The sequence below is a fragment of the Amaranthus tricolor genome, chromosome 4 (genome assembly GCF_026212465.1).
Source record: "Amaranthus tricolor cultivar Red isolate AtriRed21 chromosome 4, ASM2621246v1, whole genome shotgun sequence".
NCBI classification, from domain to species: Eukaryota; Viridiplantae; Streptophyta; class Magnoliopsida; order Caryophyllales; family Amaranthaceae; genus Amaranthus; species Amaranthus tricolor.
In genome coordinates, this window is record NC_080050.1 from 31,466,177 (window position 1) to 31,486,547 (window position 20,371).

The 20,371-nt window shown below is 35.9% G+C and overlaps 1 protein-coding gene across 1 annotated transcript; it reads right to left on the minus strand.

Moving 5' to 3' along the window:
- Nucleotides 1-1,904: 1,904 nt before the first annotated feature.
- On the minus strand, nucleotides 1,905-6,951 carry LOC130810378 (receptor protein-tyrosine kinase CEPR1). The gene is made up of 2 exons (XM_057676412.1): nucleotides 3,561-6,951; nucleotides 1,905-3,389 (listed from the first exon to the last, which is right to left on the minus strand). Exons 1-2 carry the CDS (start codon nucleotides 6,043-6,045, stop codon nucleotides 3,004-3,006), a joined length of 2,871 nt encoding a protein of 956 aa, XP_057532395.1. The 5' UTR covers nucleotides 6,046-6,951; the 3' UTR covers nucleotides 1,905-3,003.
- Between the last annotated feature and the right edge of the window lie 13,420 nt (nucleotides 6,952-20,371).

Below are 20,371 nucleotides of genomic sequence, written 5' to 3' on the forward strand. Positions count from 1 at the left end.
CTTATTTCGTGTCTTTTTTTTTATAATTTGGCTTATCCATTTCAAAAATTCCCCTCTCGTCTAAGTTTTTGTGTTTAATATTTAGCTTTTTTGGACTTTAGGCACAAGTTCTAACTAGGCCCAGTCAGATTGACAACGCTTAATCCAAATAAATGTTTAAGCCCGGTTCAAACCAAATTGGAGTATTAATCTAAACAGCAAGTCTTGGTTCACAAAACAGAACCAACTAGTTGAAATATTTGTTCAAGACAAGTCATATAAATACCCAACAAACCATAATGAAGGTAAGTTGGTAGTCCATATTAAATGGGTGAATGGTAATAAAAATTTAAAATCGCTTAACAAGTTTATAATTATGCAATTACTATAATTGTAATTCAATCATTTCATTTTATTCACAAAAATCATCCAAGGCATTATCAATTTATTATTTAAATGAAAAGTTATGAATAAAAACCTTATTATTATTAACATTTCACTACCATGAGAGAACGACATGTTACATTTCATGAAAATTTACACTACAACTCATTCTCATTACCATCAGTTTAGTTAATAACCAAACAGGTTGTAAAAATTATTTTAAATCATAAAAAACCGTCCTAAGCCAATTCTTGTATGAGACGGTCTTATGGTGAGACGTGCCTCCTACTTGAATTAAATAACTCAATGATAAAAACTTTTAAGTATAATAAACCTTTTGTGTGGACTCATCTTATAGTGAGACTGTCTTATACAAAAACGGTTGTTTTCTCTATGTAGTCAAACTCAACATTTTCTTTTTGCTACGTGAATATTTATTATTTCTTTATTATCATTAATAAGTCACAAATTCAATGAAAATATTGTAGATAAAAAGAAATTTGATTCTATAATTACTCCGTTTAATTTGTAATGTCATCTCTTTGACGGTTTGACCCATTTAATTTTCAATTGTGCCTGGAAATTTTCGATTACACTTGAACAAAATCTCTAAATGACGGCAAATTGACAGTTGGGTGTCGTCTGGAAAACAAATATGGCCGAATTGCAGATTTATGATTATTGAGTACAAACCATTATCATTTGGCGTATAAGATTTCTGATGTTCTCTGTACCCATTACTTGGTAATTACCGTAAAAATGACTGAATTGGTTCAGCACATATACAAAGGTGAAGAGTATAACATATTTTGTGAGTTATTGTTTTATAATACTATACACTTTGATTTGCGCTTTTGTACTGAAAATTGTGCACACCACATGTTTGATGTATTGACTGTTATATAAAACCCATCATCGATTTTGCTGAATTACTTCAATTTGACTTGTATTTTGTAATGCTTTTTTTGCAGTAGAAGATTAATATATTCTGCCCACTTATATTGGTTTTTAGTTGATGTGCTTCATTGGTTAAATATGGGTACTAATCATTACACCATTTTGTGGAAGATTAGTTATATATTAGCTATTGCTGGTGAGATGGGTTTGTCCTGATAACCTAATTTTCATTTGTTCTTATTAATACTCTTTTTAAATCCTGGGAATGGTAGTAGTTTTGGCTAGAGGTGGCAATTGGGGTTTTTTTTTCTAGTTCAGTTTTGTTACATATTTGGGTGATGACTTTGATTTGGCTACTTTGAGTGACTAAAGTTTCTAATAAATTTGCTTAATATGTGTCATATTCAATGTTGGTTTGTTTTGAATTAGCTAATTCTGAGCAATGTAGTATGATTAAGGTATAAAAGGTAGAAACTTTGAGAACCACATTTACTATGACGTTGGTCTTGACAGTTTTTAAGAAGTGAACTAACTGCACCTAGTAGTTAGCACTTAGCACAAGAATCTAGGTTAGGGCCTGTGTAAGCCATGACCCTGATCATTTGATTAAAATCCAATATAATATAAATATTAAATTATGTAACATATAAAACACGATAATGATAACTGACAACACACAAGCAAAAGTGACTATTCACCCAACCTATACTAATATCATAGATTCACCATTGGTAGTACAGTTGGGATGTAATGCCCAATTTATAAAACCTTTGATGAAGTTCTATTTGGTTCTGGGTTGTTTCATGTACAAATTAACGAATAATGGAATAGAAACTAGAAGGAAATTGTTATGTTTTGGTTCTAGTAGAAGTATGTTGTTTTTCTGCGAGTTTATATCTACAAAAGGCAGTAAAAGGTGCTTGAGGTTGTGAGAAATGTAGATCTTTTGACTATAAATCTATAATGATTTGTTTAAACAATGCAAGAATCTGACCAAGTGATTATATAACGGAAGTATTACCATATTTTACCCAAAAACAGAAGTATTGCTGAATAAGTGAGCTCAGTTGAAGAGTTGGGGTATCATGGCCACACGCCCTCACTATCTGTGGTTCATTGAGTCTGTTACTTTCTTTATTTCAATTTCCAACACATGTATCAAATTTCAGTGTATATAATATTAAATAAAACAGCATAATGAATTCCTTTCTAATGCAGTTTGTGCTTTATCCTTCAGCCTGAGACAAAGTTGCTCCTCAATCAATCATCTTTCTTTGTTTTACTCTCTATTTTACATATACTAGATAACTGATGGCTAAATTGGACCCTCCACCATGCCATTTGTTTTTTTATGTTTATATTTAACAACCCACTTTGAATTTTTTTTTCCTTTCCAGAAAGCTTCCTTTTCTCCTTTTGTCACACTCATAAGATAAAGAAGAGATAAAAAGAGGGGAAAAAACAGAAAACTAAAAGCTAAAAAATTATTTTTCTTTATGGTTTGTGCAATGTAGATGCTTGCTTTGCTAGAAAGCAGTTATATTGATTACATTCCTCATATCTTACAAGAGGGCTCAGACGGAAGGTGGGGGGAGAAAAAAAAGAAACGATAGAATCTACCTACTACTTTTTCAATAAAAGAAACAAAAGAGGCCTAATTTCCTTATGAAGAGTCTCCTAGATGATGCTTTTTGTACAGATGCTCAATAGCTTTGCTTTAGATGTTTTCTATTTACTGTGTGGTCATAGTTGACAAGTTTTATTTATTTTTGTGGGATTCATTGTGTCTTTTGTCGACTTTCTAGAATCGAATCTGCACGGGTCTATCTCGCTTAGAAACTGCACAATTTCACTCATTGTTGGGCGTGGAGTAGGGGTTCTAGCTGTACATCGAATGGCTAGGCGGATCACTTGAATCATATCTTCCCTGTACATACCCGAGATTTGTTTGTCCAAGATTTCCATTGCTCCTTCCTTGGTTTCGATATTGGTGGAAACCCAATTTATTATGTTCTTATTCTCACCGAACTCTGCCTCCACCGGCTTCTTCCCTGTAACAAGTTCCATCAACACTACCCCATAACTGTAGACGTCACACTTAGTTGTTGCCTTGGATGTAGTTGCATAGTCTGAAGAAAAATTCAAAGTTAGAGAACTTTTAATCATGTAAATCTTTTTGTATAGAACTTTGACCCTTAACAAGATCTAAAATTGGTAAATTACTTAACTTTAAATGCATTTTATAAAAATGACATTCAGAACATTGATATATGTTGTATATTTAAAAATCTGAAACTTACCAGGATCCATGTAGCCATATGTGCCTGCAATAATTGTATTGCTAGAATCTTTCCCACCCTTGGCTTGCAGAACCTTGGCCACACCAAAGTCTGCAACTTTGGGTTGGAAATCAACATCGAGGAGGATATTGGATGACTTGATGTCTCTGTGCACAATCGGTCGCAGTAGATCATGATGCAGGTAAGCTAAGCCCTGGGCAACCCCTAAGGCAATTTGATGGCGGGTTGGCCAATCCAATAAGATCTTTCCTTTGTGTAAGGCATCCCAGAGATTTCCATTAGGCATATACTCATAAACCAGCAAGCTACTATCGAAATTTGACAGGTAGCTGTACAGTTTTACGATGTTTTTGTGTCTTATGTTTCCTAGTGTCTGAACTTCTGTCTCAAGTTCCTTGTCTACGAAGAGTTGGTCGTCCGAGACATTGTCCTTTGTTTTCCGACTCCATAGCTTCTTCACTGCAACAATCTCCCCATTGCTTAGGCCCATCCTATAGACTGTTCCGGATCCTCCATGACCAAGTATGTTTTTGTCAACCATGGCTTCTAAGATCTCACACTGATTGAAACTTATTCGATGGAAGCTTTTAACATCATATGAGCAGAAAGATGATGACATGGTCTCGTCATGTCCTATCAACGATTGGCCTTTGCTTAACCTTCGCTTAAATACCCAGATAGTTCCAAGTACGAAAAGAATTATCAAAGCCACTGTTAACCACATCAGGTTCAGTTTCTTCTGATTGTCTGTTTGCGCACATTGTGGAAAGTTTCTAAATGATGACTTAGTGTATGCTGTTACACACAGCCCTGGATTACCTACAAAGCTTTCTTCTAGACCGTCTTCAATTAGGGAAGAAGGAATTGGACCATAAAGATGATTATATGAGAAGTTAACAGAGTTGGGGATCAATTCAGATAGACTCTCGGGGAGATTTCCTGTGAGTTGGTTGTTTGACAAATCAAGGAGATTTAGGGATTTCAGTTTAACTAGTGAATCGGGAATGGAAGAATTGAGCTTGTTGCCACGTAACAACAAGAGATTTAGCTTTTTGAGGTCACCAATTTCTTTAGGAATAGGGCCAAACAGAAGATTATTGCTAAGATCAATTTTTACTAAACTGACTGCTCCAGAGATCTTCAGGGGTAAAGTCCCAGATAATCTGTTGTTCTCAGCAAAGAACTCTGATAGGTTTTTGGCATTCCCTATTGATGGGGCTATAGGACCCGTCAGTTGGTTAACCGCTAAATCAATTATTGATACATGGGGGAGACCAAAAAGTCCTTGTGGTATCGACCCTTGTAAGTGGTTGTTGCTGACACGAAAACGTACAAGTGATGTGCACTGTGCATAATTTTCAGGTATTTCTCCTGTAAGCATATTAGATAATACGAGAAAGTACACAAGTTTACCTCCGTTGCAGATTTCTGGGGGCAATGTACCCGATAAATGATTCTCCGACAGATCTAATAGAACCATAGGTGAAAACTTCCCGAGAGTTTTGGGAACTTGACCTGTAAGAAAGTTGTCGTAGATTGATATGAAGCTTAAAGTAGTCGAGTTCCCCAAGGCAGATGGAAGTTCTCCTGTGAGGCTGTTATTGTAAAGCTGCAAACCCTTGAGTTTGGGAAGGCGGCATAGTGAATCCGGTATACTTCCTGTCAATTTGTTCACCGACATATCCATATCCGTAAGGTCTGTTAGATTACCCAACTCGTCTGGTATGGAACCTGTGAGCTCATTATAATAGAGCATGAGGGACTTCAGATTCTTCAGGTTTCCTAGCTCGGGAGGAATCTGACCACGGAGATAGTTTCCACTCAGTTCAAGATCAGCAAGAGATGTCATGTTTCCTATAGATGGTAAAATTTGACCTTGAACCATGCTCGTTGACAAGATCAACGACTTAAGTCTTTTCAGCTGTGTGATATTCTCCGGAAGTTCCCAGCGTTTCAGATTGCTGTTCTCATTAAAGTTGATTGCCTCCAGATTGGTGAGGTTCATGATGGACATGGGGAAATCTCCATCAAATAAATTGTATGATAAGTCAAGTGAACGGAGGGATTTCATGCGGGAGAAATTCGGCAGTTTGCCACTGAGATACAAGGAACTCAAGTTCAACACTTCCAAAAGAGAGCAATTGATGATGCCATCGGGAAACTTTCCCTGAAACAAGTTGTTGCTAATGTCAAGTACACGCAGCTCGGTCAGGTAAGAGCACACATATGGTGGAAGTGAGCCTTTCAATGACCAGCCTGAGATGTTAAGCTTTGTGACTTGGCCTTGGATATTGCAGGTGATTCCCGTGTAGTTGCAAAATGAATTCTCTCCCTGGGAATCCCAGGTAGACAAGGCATCACCCGAGAGAGTGTTTTTCATAAGGGCGAAATATTGAGACGGATTAAAACTATCAGTGGCTTGAAGAGAGTTAAGAAGTGAAAGTATTAATATGAAAGAAGGTACGTAGAAGGATTCACAAGCCATGGCTGTCCCTGGTGGGAGAAATTTGAAGGGGGAAGGAGAGAAATTTGTCTAATATGGTGGTTGCAGGTAAAGGAGCAAAGAAGAGAGTATGTATATAGCTAGCATGATTGAGGAGATAATTGGATGCAGCAGTAATGAGACTTGATGGAAAAAGAAGGTTCTTCCTGTACTAATCACTACTGAAGAAAGGGAGAGGGTACATAATTACTATAAAGAGGCTTTATGCTGTACCCACCAACATATGTAGAGAATAAGATTATATACGTGCCTTTTCACTGTTAAAATGTCTGAATTTGAGTGTATAGCAGTATTATGTTCTGATCAATCAGAAATGCAGGACCACCAGCACACAATACCTTTTATTGATACTCTTATTATACTCTGTATTTTACACAAATTAATTTAGATTTTGTCAATAACAATGCTAAACCCTAATCCCAAATGATTGGGGTCCGCTACATGAACCATCTCAACATAATATCTTTTTCCACTCCAGCCCTCTAGGTCATCTTCGATAATTCCGCCTTCTTGTCAAGTCCCCTGAGTTTCAACTTTCGATTTTCCTTATCGGTTCATTAATACCCCGTTTTTACAAATGCCCAGATCATCTTAAACGAGTTCTTTCATTTTCTCCTCTACATTTTGAAAGAACTGTTCATACAAAATATTCCTTAATCAATATCTACCATGATCAAGCTTGCCTATTATTTTTGTATTTGATAACTATAAGGATTGAATTGTTTCCTAATGTGCTGTTACACAAAATTTTTTCAACTCTCAACTTGGCTCTTGTTTTGTCTTTTTTTTCTTCCCTCAAATTGACTTGCCTTTACTTATTGGTTGTTTTCTCCTGTTTAGGTTCATGTACATCTTAAAAGAACCATATGCTTTTGTGTTTCAGGTGGTCTGTTTGCATGACTTTGTGGATAGATGGACATTCCCCCTTCATTGGAGTTTCATTTCTTTCTGATACTGTTAATACAAGTATATTAGTACTTAAAATTCTGTTTTATCACTATTTAAATTTGAAGAATGCTTTTTTGCAACTAGTTTATTGTTTGGAGTATCAGCACTAAGCTTGAGTGCTTGCTTCCCTGTATATAGTTATCTGAATGATCCGTACAAACTATTTTAGTGCTCTTAGGCCCCACCAACCAGATTGATTTTCTGTAGCAGGAGATTACATTAGTAACTCCCTATGTTGAAGTTTGCCAATATTTATTTTTTGCGTTTTTTTTATTTTGTAGCATTTCTATTTACTCCCATCTTTTTCTAAGATTTTTTCTCACTTTTAATTCTAACTTAACAATTTAATTGTCCCCGCTATTTCTTAATCTTTTTGTCATTATTCCGTGTTACAAATTCGTGGGGGCCGAGAAAGTATATGATAGTCCTTAGTAGATAGTCGTAATTATTTTAAAATATAAGGTAAAAATGTAAAGTACATGCTATATTATTTGAAAGAACAAACAATTTATAAGTTACATAAGAAAATGTTTGTTATATGATAGAACATGCGGTTATAAAAGATAGATAAAAACAACTACCGTGAGTTTGTGACTAGCTAAATATATGCATAAATAAAGGAAGTTTCAAAAGAACTTATTATGTTATTTGAAAGGACAAAGGACTTGTGGGTTTCTATAAATAGAGATTGTTTCATTCTTTAAATTGAATACGAGAACATAAGGTACAGACTAAGAACATACACACTATGTGAACGAACAAAGAACATGTAAATTTCAAAAGAACACGTATACTATCTTACTAAAAAAGAACTCGAGATATAGATGATAGTTTTTTGCGCAAATACAATATTATCAAAACCTTAATCCCAATAATATATGGAGGATTTATACACAAATTAAATAAAAAGAAAATTTTGATTTTTTAAAAAAGGTTAATATTTGATAAAAGTTGTTACAAAAGATAGTCTCTCAAAATTTCTAAAAAAATAAGAGACATTAGACATTACCCAAGAATGGGCCTTGATGGAAAACCCAATAAAGTTTGTGAGCCCGAATTCTAGAATCTCATGCTTGAGTTGGATGCTCTTAATGATATGGTGGAATGTTAATTAAAGGAAGATGCCCTCTCATACTTAGTAATGGTTGTTGATTTTGACAGCTAGAAATTCCTGAAATCTTACATGGAAATTTTATTCTCCTACACAATCTTTTTGAAATATAGATGTTTGTAGCTATTTCAATTGAATTATTGAAGATAGGGTCTGGATAAAATTTAGCACTCATTTTTAGTTGGTATTCTGAGCAGTGATATTATGAGAAGCAATTTTTGAAAATTTAGCACTCATCTTTAGTTGGTATTCCATATAGGTTGGATTTAGGAGTTCGGATGAAAAGGGGCTATTTTAACAAACATATGTTGCTACTTCACATAAATATGAAGTGCACATGATTTAATGAGTCAATTTACTTGAGTCCATTAAGTTCGAAATCGATAAATGGATAACTAAACTTTAAAAATGCACCTTAACTGCTTTCGATCATAAAAATTTCACATTTTGATTAATATATAAAAAACCCACCTTTATGTAATTATTCATCTAGATTACTTTTGGTTCCTTTTCCAATTAATATCGGTTCTTGTGACCATTCACTGATGTAGATACGTCGTGCAATAAGTAAAAAAAATTTGGGTGCATCTATCTTTACAAGCCTAAGTATGCAACAAAAAGCGAACGAAAAATACTTTAGATGAATAAATAATATAAATGTGAGATTTTATATATTAATCAAAATGTGAGATTTTTATTATCTAAGGGCAAAAAGGTGAAAATTTTTTTATTTTAAATTTTCCAAAAATCTGTGGCTCCATCCGCAGTATACATTCCAACCATAAAAATGTTTGTTTGACAATATAATATCCTTTGTTTTACCATTTTATTGGACATTTCAGCACTTCAGAAAGCAGAAATTTCTTAAAAGGTCATTTAGGTGGCTATAAATTGAGCTAGGTAGAGGTTATGTGTTAGGCCTTGGATGGCTAAATTTGTCCTTTATTTGAAGAATTGCTATTATTGTATAATGCAGTAAACAAGAGATGCGTATTAAATTGTTAAGTCATTATCATATTTCATATAAAATTCTCCTTTATAATACAATTCTTTCTTTTTCCTGTTTTGTTAAATCTCTCAAATCTCTACAGAATAATTGATAAGTGTGATTCGACCTGATAAGCTTTGTTTGTATTATATAAATTTTCTGTAAATGGACTGACATATGTTCAATCCCAGTGGAAGAGCATCAATAATAGTGTTTTTGGATGAATTCTTATAACTGTTTTAGTGTAAAATTGGTTAAATTCAATTCCATTTATGAATGCTTTTTATCAAAAGAATCATTCTGAATAATTTGTAAATTGTAATAATCATTCCTGCATCATTTCTTGTTTTTCTGAATGAAAAATCTTTTTTCGAATGCTTTCTAGTGGTGTTAATACAAGAAACCTTATTTGACTTAGACATAAGGCTGAAAATTCATCAGACAACATCCAATAGGAACAGCTTTTGCACTGGTTAAACTTAAGGAAGGCTGTTCCTTGTTTGAAAATGACTCGATAGTCGATCATTTACTTGAATTTATTCTAGATGTTGAAATGTTTTGATTTAAAACGATTCCTATGATTAATGTATGCATCCATGCATTGGCATGATGCAGAATGAACAAGTGCACAAGTTCTTCTCAGTCGGAAAACGTTATCCGATTGGTATCTGTAATTACAAGGTCTAGACATGCCCACTTGTTTTTCATGAAAACTAAGCATGATCCTGTGCTAATTTGTTTCTTATAGACATAATAATCTAGCTGACTTGTCTGATAAGGGTGTGTGCACTAGGGCAATGTGACATGATTCGCTAATCTCTTCGCGATTTGCAAATCGAAAAAAGCAAATTATGGTCGGTTTTAGGCTGTTCTTGGGAAAATTTCAGTGAATCACGAATTCAAAAGGCGAATTAGCTAGCGAATTATGATACACTGCACCAGGGGATTAAATTATTTCTGTGTGAGAAGTATGTGTAATTATGTTTAGCACATTTTAAGGCCTATAAGTTGAGAATAAGTGCATATGAAAGTTTTTTTTGTGATAGCATTCCATACTCTTTTTTTCCCCTTCTCGTTGGTCTTTTGTGAAGGTGAGCCTTGACGTAATTCTGGTGTCGCTGTGTCTGTAAGGTCATGGGTTCAGGTTGTGGAAACAGCCTCTTGCAAAAATGTAGGGTAAGGTTTGCCTCCATTACACCCTTGTGGTGGGATTCTGCCCAGGACCCTCACATTGGGGGGATGCTTTGTGTACCAGACTGCCCTTAGTTGGTCATTTGTGTTAGATGCTTGATGGACAAGCATAGGAATATTATTGTCTTAATGGGATCTGATGCTGCTAGCTCAATTCCTTATCTCTTTATTTTGTCCTTTTGTTTTTCATTCATTTAAGAACTTGTTTGTTTTTTTGATTATTTGGTCATGACTCATGATGACACTTGCTTTTATATGGAAGTTATGCTTCATAGTTAAGATCATCAATACATATATCACCTTAACCAGAAATTTAACTATGATCTAACATTATGATATATGACCATTTGGAAGTCAACATTTTGATGATCTTGTAAAATGTTAAATCATTCAGGATGTCTCAAGTCTCCACCTTCAAGGATGAGATAGGTCTACTATGACGCAATAGTTGATGATTCACGCAATGTCACTCTGCACTAGGATGGTGTATTATATCCAAGTAGTTGAATATCATTGCAACACATCTACGATTCGATTAATTAAGGTCTTCTTCACTCGCCAATTCTGTTTCTTGCATATGCTTCTAAACTATTTTCGTGAAAATTCTGTAAGATTTTTGTACTAGGCTACTAGAATATAAGTAGTTGAACTTCCCAAAAACCATTTTCACATTGCTACCTTGTCATGTTTTTGGTTCTTGATCATAATACTGTGAGGAGGTTTTGTGTGGACCTTAGGGAGATCTATTGAGCAAAGTTTTCCTGCAAGTATTTAGTACATGCTTCTAAAGGTGCTGCCTGCGAGATGGGATTCAGATAAGACTAAAACAGGTTGGAACTGCACATGTTCATAGGGAAAAACATAGGCCAAATGAGCAGGCAGTGCCTACCAAACAAAACTTTCTTAATAAAGGCTTTGTGACCGGATCTCCTTTGGGCGCATACCTTTTGTTTGGGAGTCAACACGAGACAGGGATAGATAACCAGTTTCGGCTTCATGAAGTGATAAGATAGTGCCTGAAGAAGAAAGAAACATTCTTTATAGATAATGGTCTAAAAGAAAACGCTGTTGTAACTTATAACCTTGCTTCTGAAGGCGTGTTAGAAATAAATGCAGCACCTTTCAAATTGTGTTTTCAAACAATGGTAGATCAATTTTTATGACTCGAATAGAAACCACTATAGCACCTTGGACAACTTCACCATTCTGTTGATTATACCTGCCTATCTGCTTTCGTGTGTACTGCATGGTTTTGACTGATAGTTCCTATAAAGGGTTTTGTGAGAGTTACATAATGGTTTTGAGAGATACTTCATCCAGATTACGGATGCATATAAAAATTTATCATACTTAAGACCCTTGTCTCTCTGTTAGCCTTTTTAAACGCCTCTACGCCATTGCTTGATGTTGTTAAATTGGCCGCTCAAAGTAAAGAAGAAAGGACAAATGCTCACAAGAACAACAAGTACACAAACACAACAGTGCAAGAAAACACACAACACAAGTTTTTTCTTGGTATCTTAGATATGCTTTTCCACATTCAAATAATTCTGTATTTCTTTGTGCAATTTGACAAATTACAACAAAATACAAACTTCCTCAAACACTCTCTAAGTTTTTACCCTCAAAATTCAACACCTCAATACTGTTTGCTCAAAAAGACAAGCTCTCACTCTCTCTTGGTTCAACCACCCCTAGAATACAGCTTGCACTACATCTCATACGGTCATTCCTTTCCTCTGACCTTTATGGCCTTATATCCCAAAGAATAAAGAAAGCGTTCTAAACGCATCTAAATTCTGACAAATGATGCTTTTCCAAGCTGGACTTACTAGATTAAAGAGGTGGAGAAAAGGTGTTGGGTTAGTTATTCTCATTTGTCTACATAGTGTCTGAGTATCAAGGATTAATGGGTTGTATTAGGCTAATAGCATATTAGTGGTTGAACTTCCCAAAAACCATTTTCACATGGCTACGTTGTCATTTTTTTGGTTCTTGATCATAATACTGTGAGGAGGTTTTGTGCGGACCAACCTAGGGAGATCTATTGAGCTAAGTTTTCCTCAATATTATTTGCTAAAAAAGACAAGCTCTCACTCTCTCTTGGTTCAACCACCCAAAGAATAACGAAAGCGTTCTAGACGCATTTCTAAATTCTGACAAGTGATGCCCAAGCTAAAATAGTGCTCGTCCGAGCAACTACTACTCTTGTCCCAGCAAGATAGACACCATCTCTAATCTCATCTACAACCCTTGGTGGGTTCAGCCATGTACTGCTCACCCGAAAACTCTGTTGTGAATGGGCTATAGCAATGGTGAAGAAACAAGCAACAAATAAAGGCAAAGAAAAACACTAAAAACAGAGCACAACAATGGAGAAGACAAAACACATAACATATGAGGTATCTAATGATACCTCCCCCTCAAAACAAATATCTTATCATTAATATACTCAACAATACATTAATGACTCACCTTACAAGCTTCAAGAACGGCCTCTCAAAGTAAAGATTGAACCTTTGATGTCAATCTCTCTCAAATGTCCTAATACATGTGGAGAAAACTCTCTTGGCTAAAACCCTAGTTAACTCTTAGTATTAGGCTCTCTCTTAAACCCTAATGAACTCCTAAGACCCCCTTATATAGCCCCATGTCATATTAGGAGGCCTTAAGACATACCAACAAAAGCCCACAAAAACCGGATACAAAACAGAAACATTCTATTTTGGTGAGCTGCACGTCGCTCGATCGAGCACGCTAGGCTCGACCAGTCGAGCGGGCATCCAGAGGCTGCTGTCTTGCTGTTTCATCTTGGCTCAATCGATCCCTTCTTTCTCGACCACTCGAGCAGTCTTCAAGACCTCCCAATCCTTATCCCTTACCTTCATTAAGACACCCGAAATCATCCACCTTGATCACTTCATCAAGTGATCCAAATCTCAATCCTCCATAGCTCATGTCCCTCACGTCTTCATTCTCAAGAGTGCAAGATAAGGCATGAGCAATCAAGTGATCAAACCCATCACCATAATCATGGGAATTGGGTCTTGACTCAACAAACTCCAAGTGCTCGAACAACATGCTCATCCTAGCATGTGGGCACTTGTCCGACCATCGAGCCAACCACCACCCAGCTCTCTAAGCATTCTCTCTTGATCATCGCTTGGCCGATCACCTCCACTCAAGAGGATTCAGTTCTTGATATAACACTTGATAAACTAACTCGGAGCCGTTGCTGGCACTTCCTTCGTCATGTCCACTAAAAAGCTCTCACATTTAAAAAGGAAAATATAGCAAACTGAGTAAGACGGAGGAGTGAATTTGACATCCACTATCAGGTTCTAAATGAAAGGGCACTGTTGAGATGGGGCTGGGCATATGTATATACAGTTTATACACTTATTTCAGGCTCTTGATTCTAGTCGCTGCTGGAATCCTGGGAAGCTCCGATTGTTGCAAGAGTATAGTATATTTTTTTTTCTTTCGTTCTTCCTTACATTTAATTAAATTTAAAAGAGAGTAGTAAGGGAAAATAATAGCTGAGTTATCTGGTAAAACACATAAGTTGCTGGTTATTGTTTCTCCAGTTACATAATATTCCTATCAGTACCTTAGTTTAAAGCTGTGCGCCTTTTGTTTAGATGAGTTATGAAAAAATCTACTTCCTTTGATTCTTTTGTGTTTGTCCATGTTTTTGTTTCTATTGGAATCTTTCCTTATTTGGCATACCCCTTTCTCTGTTGTACCCCTGCTTTTCTACCTTTTGGTCCTCCCACCATTTATCACAACCTTTCTCCACCCATTCACGCACTATATGAAAATTCTACCATGTCTCCCTCCACCTTGATATATGTGGCTAAGAAGGAAGAAGGGAGTACCAAATGGGTGACTTAAATCTAAAACATAAACTGTGAAGATACATGGGTATTGTTGTAATGTTGATTCAAGGATGAAGAAGACTATCTTGAACTCCCAAGATTAGTGGACATTACCTTGATTGGGGTTTTGATATTGAAAACAAAATTGAGGGAGTTCAATACAAGAACATGAAATTAAATACATAAACAATCAACACAGAGATTTAATGAGACTCTCCCAATGTGGGTTACGTCCGCACTAGACCTAGATTGCTTTTATTGATTAATGAAGAATGCTGAAGTTTCAAGAAATCAAAATGGGAATTACTATAGGGAAGATTCCTTTAAGGTTTAACGATCATAGATTAAGTACAACAATACTTTTGATGCGAATCACGCAATAAACTTACGCTTAAAACAGTGCAAAGCACACAATTGAGGGACGAGTCATCCCTCGCCTCTGTCTCACATATTTTATTGCTTCTTTCCTCAACTTGATAGTTCTCTCTTTTGAGCATTACCTCATTTTTATCCATCACAACACATCCTTTGACCCTAGCCCACACATGAGTAAACAGTGCAAAGCACACAACTGAGGGACGAGTCATCCCTCGCCTCTGTCTCACATATTTTATTGCTTCTTTCCTCAACTTGTACTCTCTTTTGAGCATTGCGTCATTTTTATCCATCACAACACATCCTTTGACCCTAGCCCACACATGAGCCAAACACTTGACTCAAATGCACATTCAAGATTTAACAATGTCCACCTTGATTTGGATCTCATAAGATACATCTTTATATCCTTCATATCCTCAACATCATCAAACACAATAAAGAACAATCCATTTAACACTACTCTACCTCTACATGTGTAAATCAAATACACATATCCATAAGCCCTCCAAGAGCTTCACATTAAATAAGGTGAATGATAGAGGTGTTCAAAACAAATTTAACCAGAAATTTACTAAACCGGGGTATAGCGAACCTGACTTTGATCCGAATTCAAAAAAAGGATTTACAATGATGTAAAAACCAATGTGAACACAAGATGTGATTTTAACCCAACTCGAAACACTTAACCAAAACCAATCTGATGTCCTGATCGGAACTTGACACAAGACACATATAACGAGCACATCCGATGCGTGTTATAAATACAAAGTGTTTGTATACAATTATACAACATGAATAACACTAACACCAATGAATCTCGAGAGTAAAAGTCTTCAACCTGTTCATTGAGTCTTCCTTAAATGATCACCAATAATTGAACCATGAACCAACGTATCAAATTAAGTAACAATTTCCAAGAAATGGTCGGAAATGAGAAACATTAAGTTTCGAGGAAACATTTCTAAAACAATATATCCCCCACAATTTGCTTAGTGCTATAATTATGGAAATTTGTTTTGAGCTACAGCTAACCACTATTATTTTAGCACATGAAATCATTGTTGATGCACAACATCACAACTTGAATAATGAACAAGATAGCAGTACAAATGACTAAAAAATGTGTTTGAAAGAACTGTAGGAAAATTTAGATGGTAAAATAGTGAATGGATTTATTTGGAGAGGAAGATGAGCGAATATGTAGAATGGATATTGTTCTTCATTGCACAAAAAATTGATTACATCAATGGGTATTTATAGTGCAAGTTTACTAAAATATCTTAGATATTTTTAATTTTTTAATTACTTTTCTAGGATCTTCCATTATATTATCTTAGATATTTTTATTTTTTAATTCTTTAGTTTAGATATTTTTATATTTAATTAAAATCCTAGATTTTTCTAGATTATTTTAACACTCCCCCTAATCTGAAAAATCTTGAACTCTAAGTCGTCTTCTGAAATCGATAAATCTATCAGTTGATATGGGTTTTGTGAAAATGTCTGCGAGCTGCTCCCCCGTCTTGCAGAATTGTAGTTCGATCTCTTTCTTGTCTACTAACTCACGAATGTAGTGATGTCGTATCTCGATGTGTTTTGATCTACTATGAAACACTGGATTTTTCGTCATTGCTATTGTTGACATGTTGTCGCAGAACATTGTTGTTGGTGTCTCTTGCTTATGTTGTAGATCGATTAATATCCTTCTCAGCCAGACTGCTTCACGTGCTGCACTTGTTGCTGCAATGTACTCTGCTTCTGCTGATGATAAAGCTACTGTCGCCTGTTTTTTTTGATGACCATGAGACCACCTTGTTTCCAAGTTGAAATACGTACCCGCTTGTACTTTTTCTATCATCCACGCTTCCAGCCCAGTCGCTATCGGTGTATCCTGTGAGTTTGAAATCTTTTTCAGTTTCGTACATGATCCCATAGCTTTTTGTTCCCTTAATGTATCTGAGAATCCTCTTTGCTGCTGTTAGATGATCCTTGCTCGGTTCACTCATGAACCTGGATACGATGCTGACAGCGTTGACTATATCTGGTCTTGTATGTGTGAGATAGATAAGAGAGCCGACCAAGCTTCGATACATTGCTCCATCGACTTTTGGTTTGCCATCGTACTTTGATAACTTCTCATTGATTGCCATTGGTGTAGCCAGCGGTTTACATTCACCCATGTTGAATTTCTTGAGAAGGACTTCTGCATATTTCTCTTGTGATAGAAATATTCTTCCTGGGCTTTGTTTGATTTGTATGCCAAGGAAGTATTTCATTGTACCAAGGTCTGTCATCTCGTACTCCTTCATCATAGCCTTTTTAAATTCTTCAATCATCGTTGGGTGTGTGCCTGTATAGATTAAATCATCCACGTACAAGCATAAAATGAGAAAGTTGTTACCTTGTGTCTTGATGTATAGTGAACTGGGACTCTTGATGAAACCATGCTGGAGAAGATAATTGTCGATGTTGCTGTTCCATGCTCGGGGTGCTTGTTTGAGTCCGTACAGAGCTTTTCGAAGGCGATATACTTTGTCTTCTTGGCCTTTGATGACGTATCCCTGCGGTTGCTCGACATACACTTCTTCTTCGAGTTCTCCATTTAGAAATGCTGATTTGACATCGAGTTGAAAGACTGGTAGCTGATGCTGTACTGCTAATGCCAGGACTGTTCTGATTGTCTCCATGCGGACAACTGGTGCATATGTTTCGTTGAAGTCGATTCCTGGTTGTTGCGCATATCCCTTTGCTACGAGCCTTGCTTTGTACCTGTTGATGGAGCCATCATCATTATGTTTCACCTTGTAGACCCACTTGAGTCCGATGACTTCCTTGTCTTGTGGTTTGTCTACAAGTTTCCATGTGTGATTCTTCTCGATCATTTTCATTTCTTCGTTCATAGCCTCAATCCAGGTTTCTTCTTGTGCTGCTTTTTGAAATGTTTGTGGCTCACTAGAGAAGAGAGCCATCATTGCTTGGTCACAATGGTAATCTTGTAACCATGATGGCGGTTGCCGATCTCGTGTTGATCTTCGGGCTTCTTGAGGTTGAGGAGTTGAACGTGATGTTTGGCTTCTTGAGCTTGGGAATGATCTTGTACTTTCAGGTGTACTTGGACTCGGAGATGATGGGTTTGTTGGTTGGTCTGCTCCGTCTTCTTCACTTGGATCTCTTAGGAGAGTATCTCCTTCGCGAGCTTCAGTTTCTTTTTCTTTCCACGTCCATTCGGCTGCTTCGTCGAAAATTACGTCTCTAGAGATGATTAATTGTTTAGATTCAGGCTTGTAAAGGCGATATCCTTTTGTTTCGTGACTGTATCCAATGAATATGCATTTTTCTCCCTTCTCGTCGAGCTTTTCCCGATTCTCCTTTGGGATGTGGGCATAAGCTACGCATCCGAACACTTTGAGGTGTTCTACTCTTGGCTTTCTCTTGTGCCAGGCTTCATATGGCGTTAAATCCCTAACTGCTTTTGTGGGAGATCTATTGAGGATATATACTGCCGTGTGAACAGCTTCGGCCCAGTATCCTTTGGGTAGATGTTTACCCTGCATCATGCTACGGGCCATCTCTGCTATAGTGCGGTTTTTCCTTTCCGCGACACCATTTTGTTGAGGTGTACGCCTTGCTGTAAGTTCTCTTTTAATCCCATGCTTCTTACGGAAGTTGTTGAATTCGTTGCTTGTAAATTCTCCGCCACGATCTGTTCTAAGAATCTTAAGAGAATGCCCACTTTGATTTTCTGTGAGGGCTTTGAATTCCATGAAGTGGGAAAAAACTTCTGATTTTTTCTCCAGGAAATATACCCACATCATGCGGGAGTAGTCATCTACGAACAGAAGAAAATATCTTTTTCCGCCAAGAGACGGATTCTTGGTAGGACCCCAGATATCTGCATGAACAAGCTCTAGAGGAGCCTTGGCCCTCCAAGGTGCGGTAGAAAATGGCAATCTGTGCATCTTGCCATATATACAGCCTTCACAAATTTTTCTTTCATTTTTTATTGATGGTAGTCCAATTACCATTTCTTTTTGTTTTAATAGTTTTAGACTGTTAAAATTTAGATGCCCGAATCTCAAATGCCATAAGGTGGATTCATCATTTATTGAGCTTAAAGCCAATTTTTCTTCAAATGGCAATTTTAATGGGAATATTTTGTTAGGAGCCATTTCAACAGTTGTTATTATCTGACCCTTATTTTTATCATAGATTTGACATTTGTTATTCTCAAATTTAACCATATATCCTTTTTTAATTAATTGGCCTACGCTTAATAAATTTTGTGCAAGTCCGGGAACATAAAAAACTTCATGAATTAATTTTGATGATCCATTTTTTGTTTTAACGGCAATTGTTCCTTTTCCGGCAACATCTTCTTTTTTACCGTCGCCAAGTGTGATGTGTGTTTTAACATTTTCGTCAAGAGTGACAAAATAATTTTTATTGCCGGTCATGTGGTTTGAATAACCACTATCAATATACCATATGTCACTTACTTTTTCTTGTGCATTTAATCCAGTGTAAAATATTTGCTCTCCGGAATTATTATTTTCGGAATAGTTTGCTTCTTTTTGTCGATACCAACAATCTTTTTCGAGGTGAGAGTGTTTTTTACACCTCTTACATTTGTACCGACAATCATTAGTATTGTGGTTAGTTTTCTTACATAATTTACAATAAAGGTCAATTTGATTATTTAATCGACTCCTTTGATTTTTAAAATTTCTTCTCCCCTTGCTACAATTAGTTGATGTTTGTCTTTTTTCATAATTTTTACAATGACTATTTTTATTTTCACCATTAGAAAATTTTAATTTAGCTTGAAATGCTTGTTCTAGTGGTTCTTCGTTAAATCTTTTTAATCTATCTTCATGTGCGAGTAGTGATCCCATTAATTCGGGCATACTTAATTGAGATAAATTTTTCTTGTTAACTTCTTCTATTGTTGTGGCAATAATGTTATATTTTTGTGAAAGACTCCTTAATATTTTTCGAATCACATTTTCATCTTCTATTTTAGCACCATTTGATCTTATTTGATAAACTATATTAGTGACTCGGTCAAAAAATGAATGTATTGTTTCATTTTCTGCCATTAATAGATTATCAAATTCTCTCCATAGTGATTGGAGTTTAAAAAGAATTACCTCTTCGGAACCTCTGTATTTTGTCTCCAGGATCCTCCAAGCCTCCGTAGCTGTTTTTGCAGACATGATCGTTGTAAGTATTGCCTCGTCGACTCCACGATATAATAGAGATAGGGCATAGTTATCCCTTATCCTATTTTGTTTATATTGTTTTATTTTTGTTTCATCCCAAGATGACTCTTTAGTGTCATCTTTGGATGGTTGCTCGTAACCTTCTTATACTAATTCCCATAAATCTTGGGAGATAAATATTGACCTCATTTGCATAGCCCATTGTTCATATTTTTCTCCCTTAAATGTGGGAACCCAATTAACTTGGGGGTAATTAGTGGTTGAGGTCATTTTTTATTTTGTGGTTAGAGGTTTATTTTATTGTGGAGTATGTTGGTTAATGTGTTTAGGTTGTTTGGAGGTCTTGGTTTTAATTAGCTCTTGATACCAAATGTAGGAAAATTTAGATGGTAAAATAGTGAATGGATTTATTTGGAGAGGAAGATGAGTGAATATGTAGAATGGATATTGTTCTTCATTGCACAAAAAATTGATTACATCAATGGGTATTTATAGTGCAAGTTTACTAAAATATCTTAGATATTTTTAATTTTTTAATTACTTTTCTAGGATCTTCCATTATATTATCTTAGATATTTTTATTTTTTAATTCTTT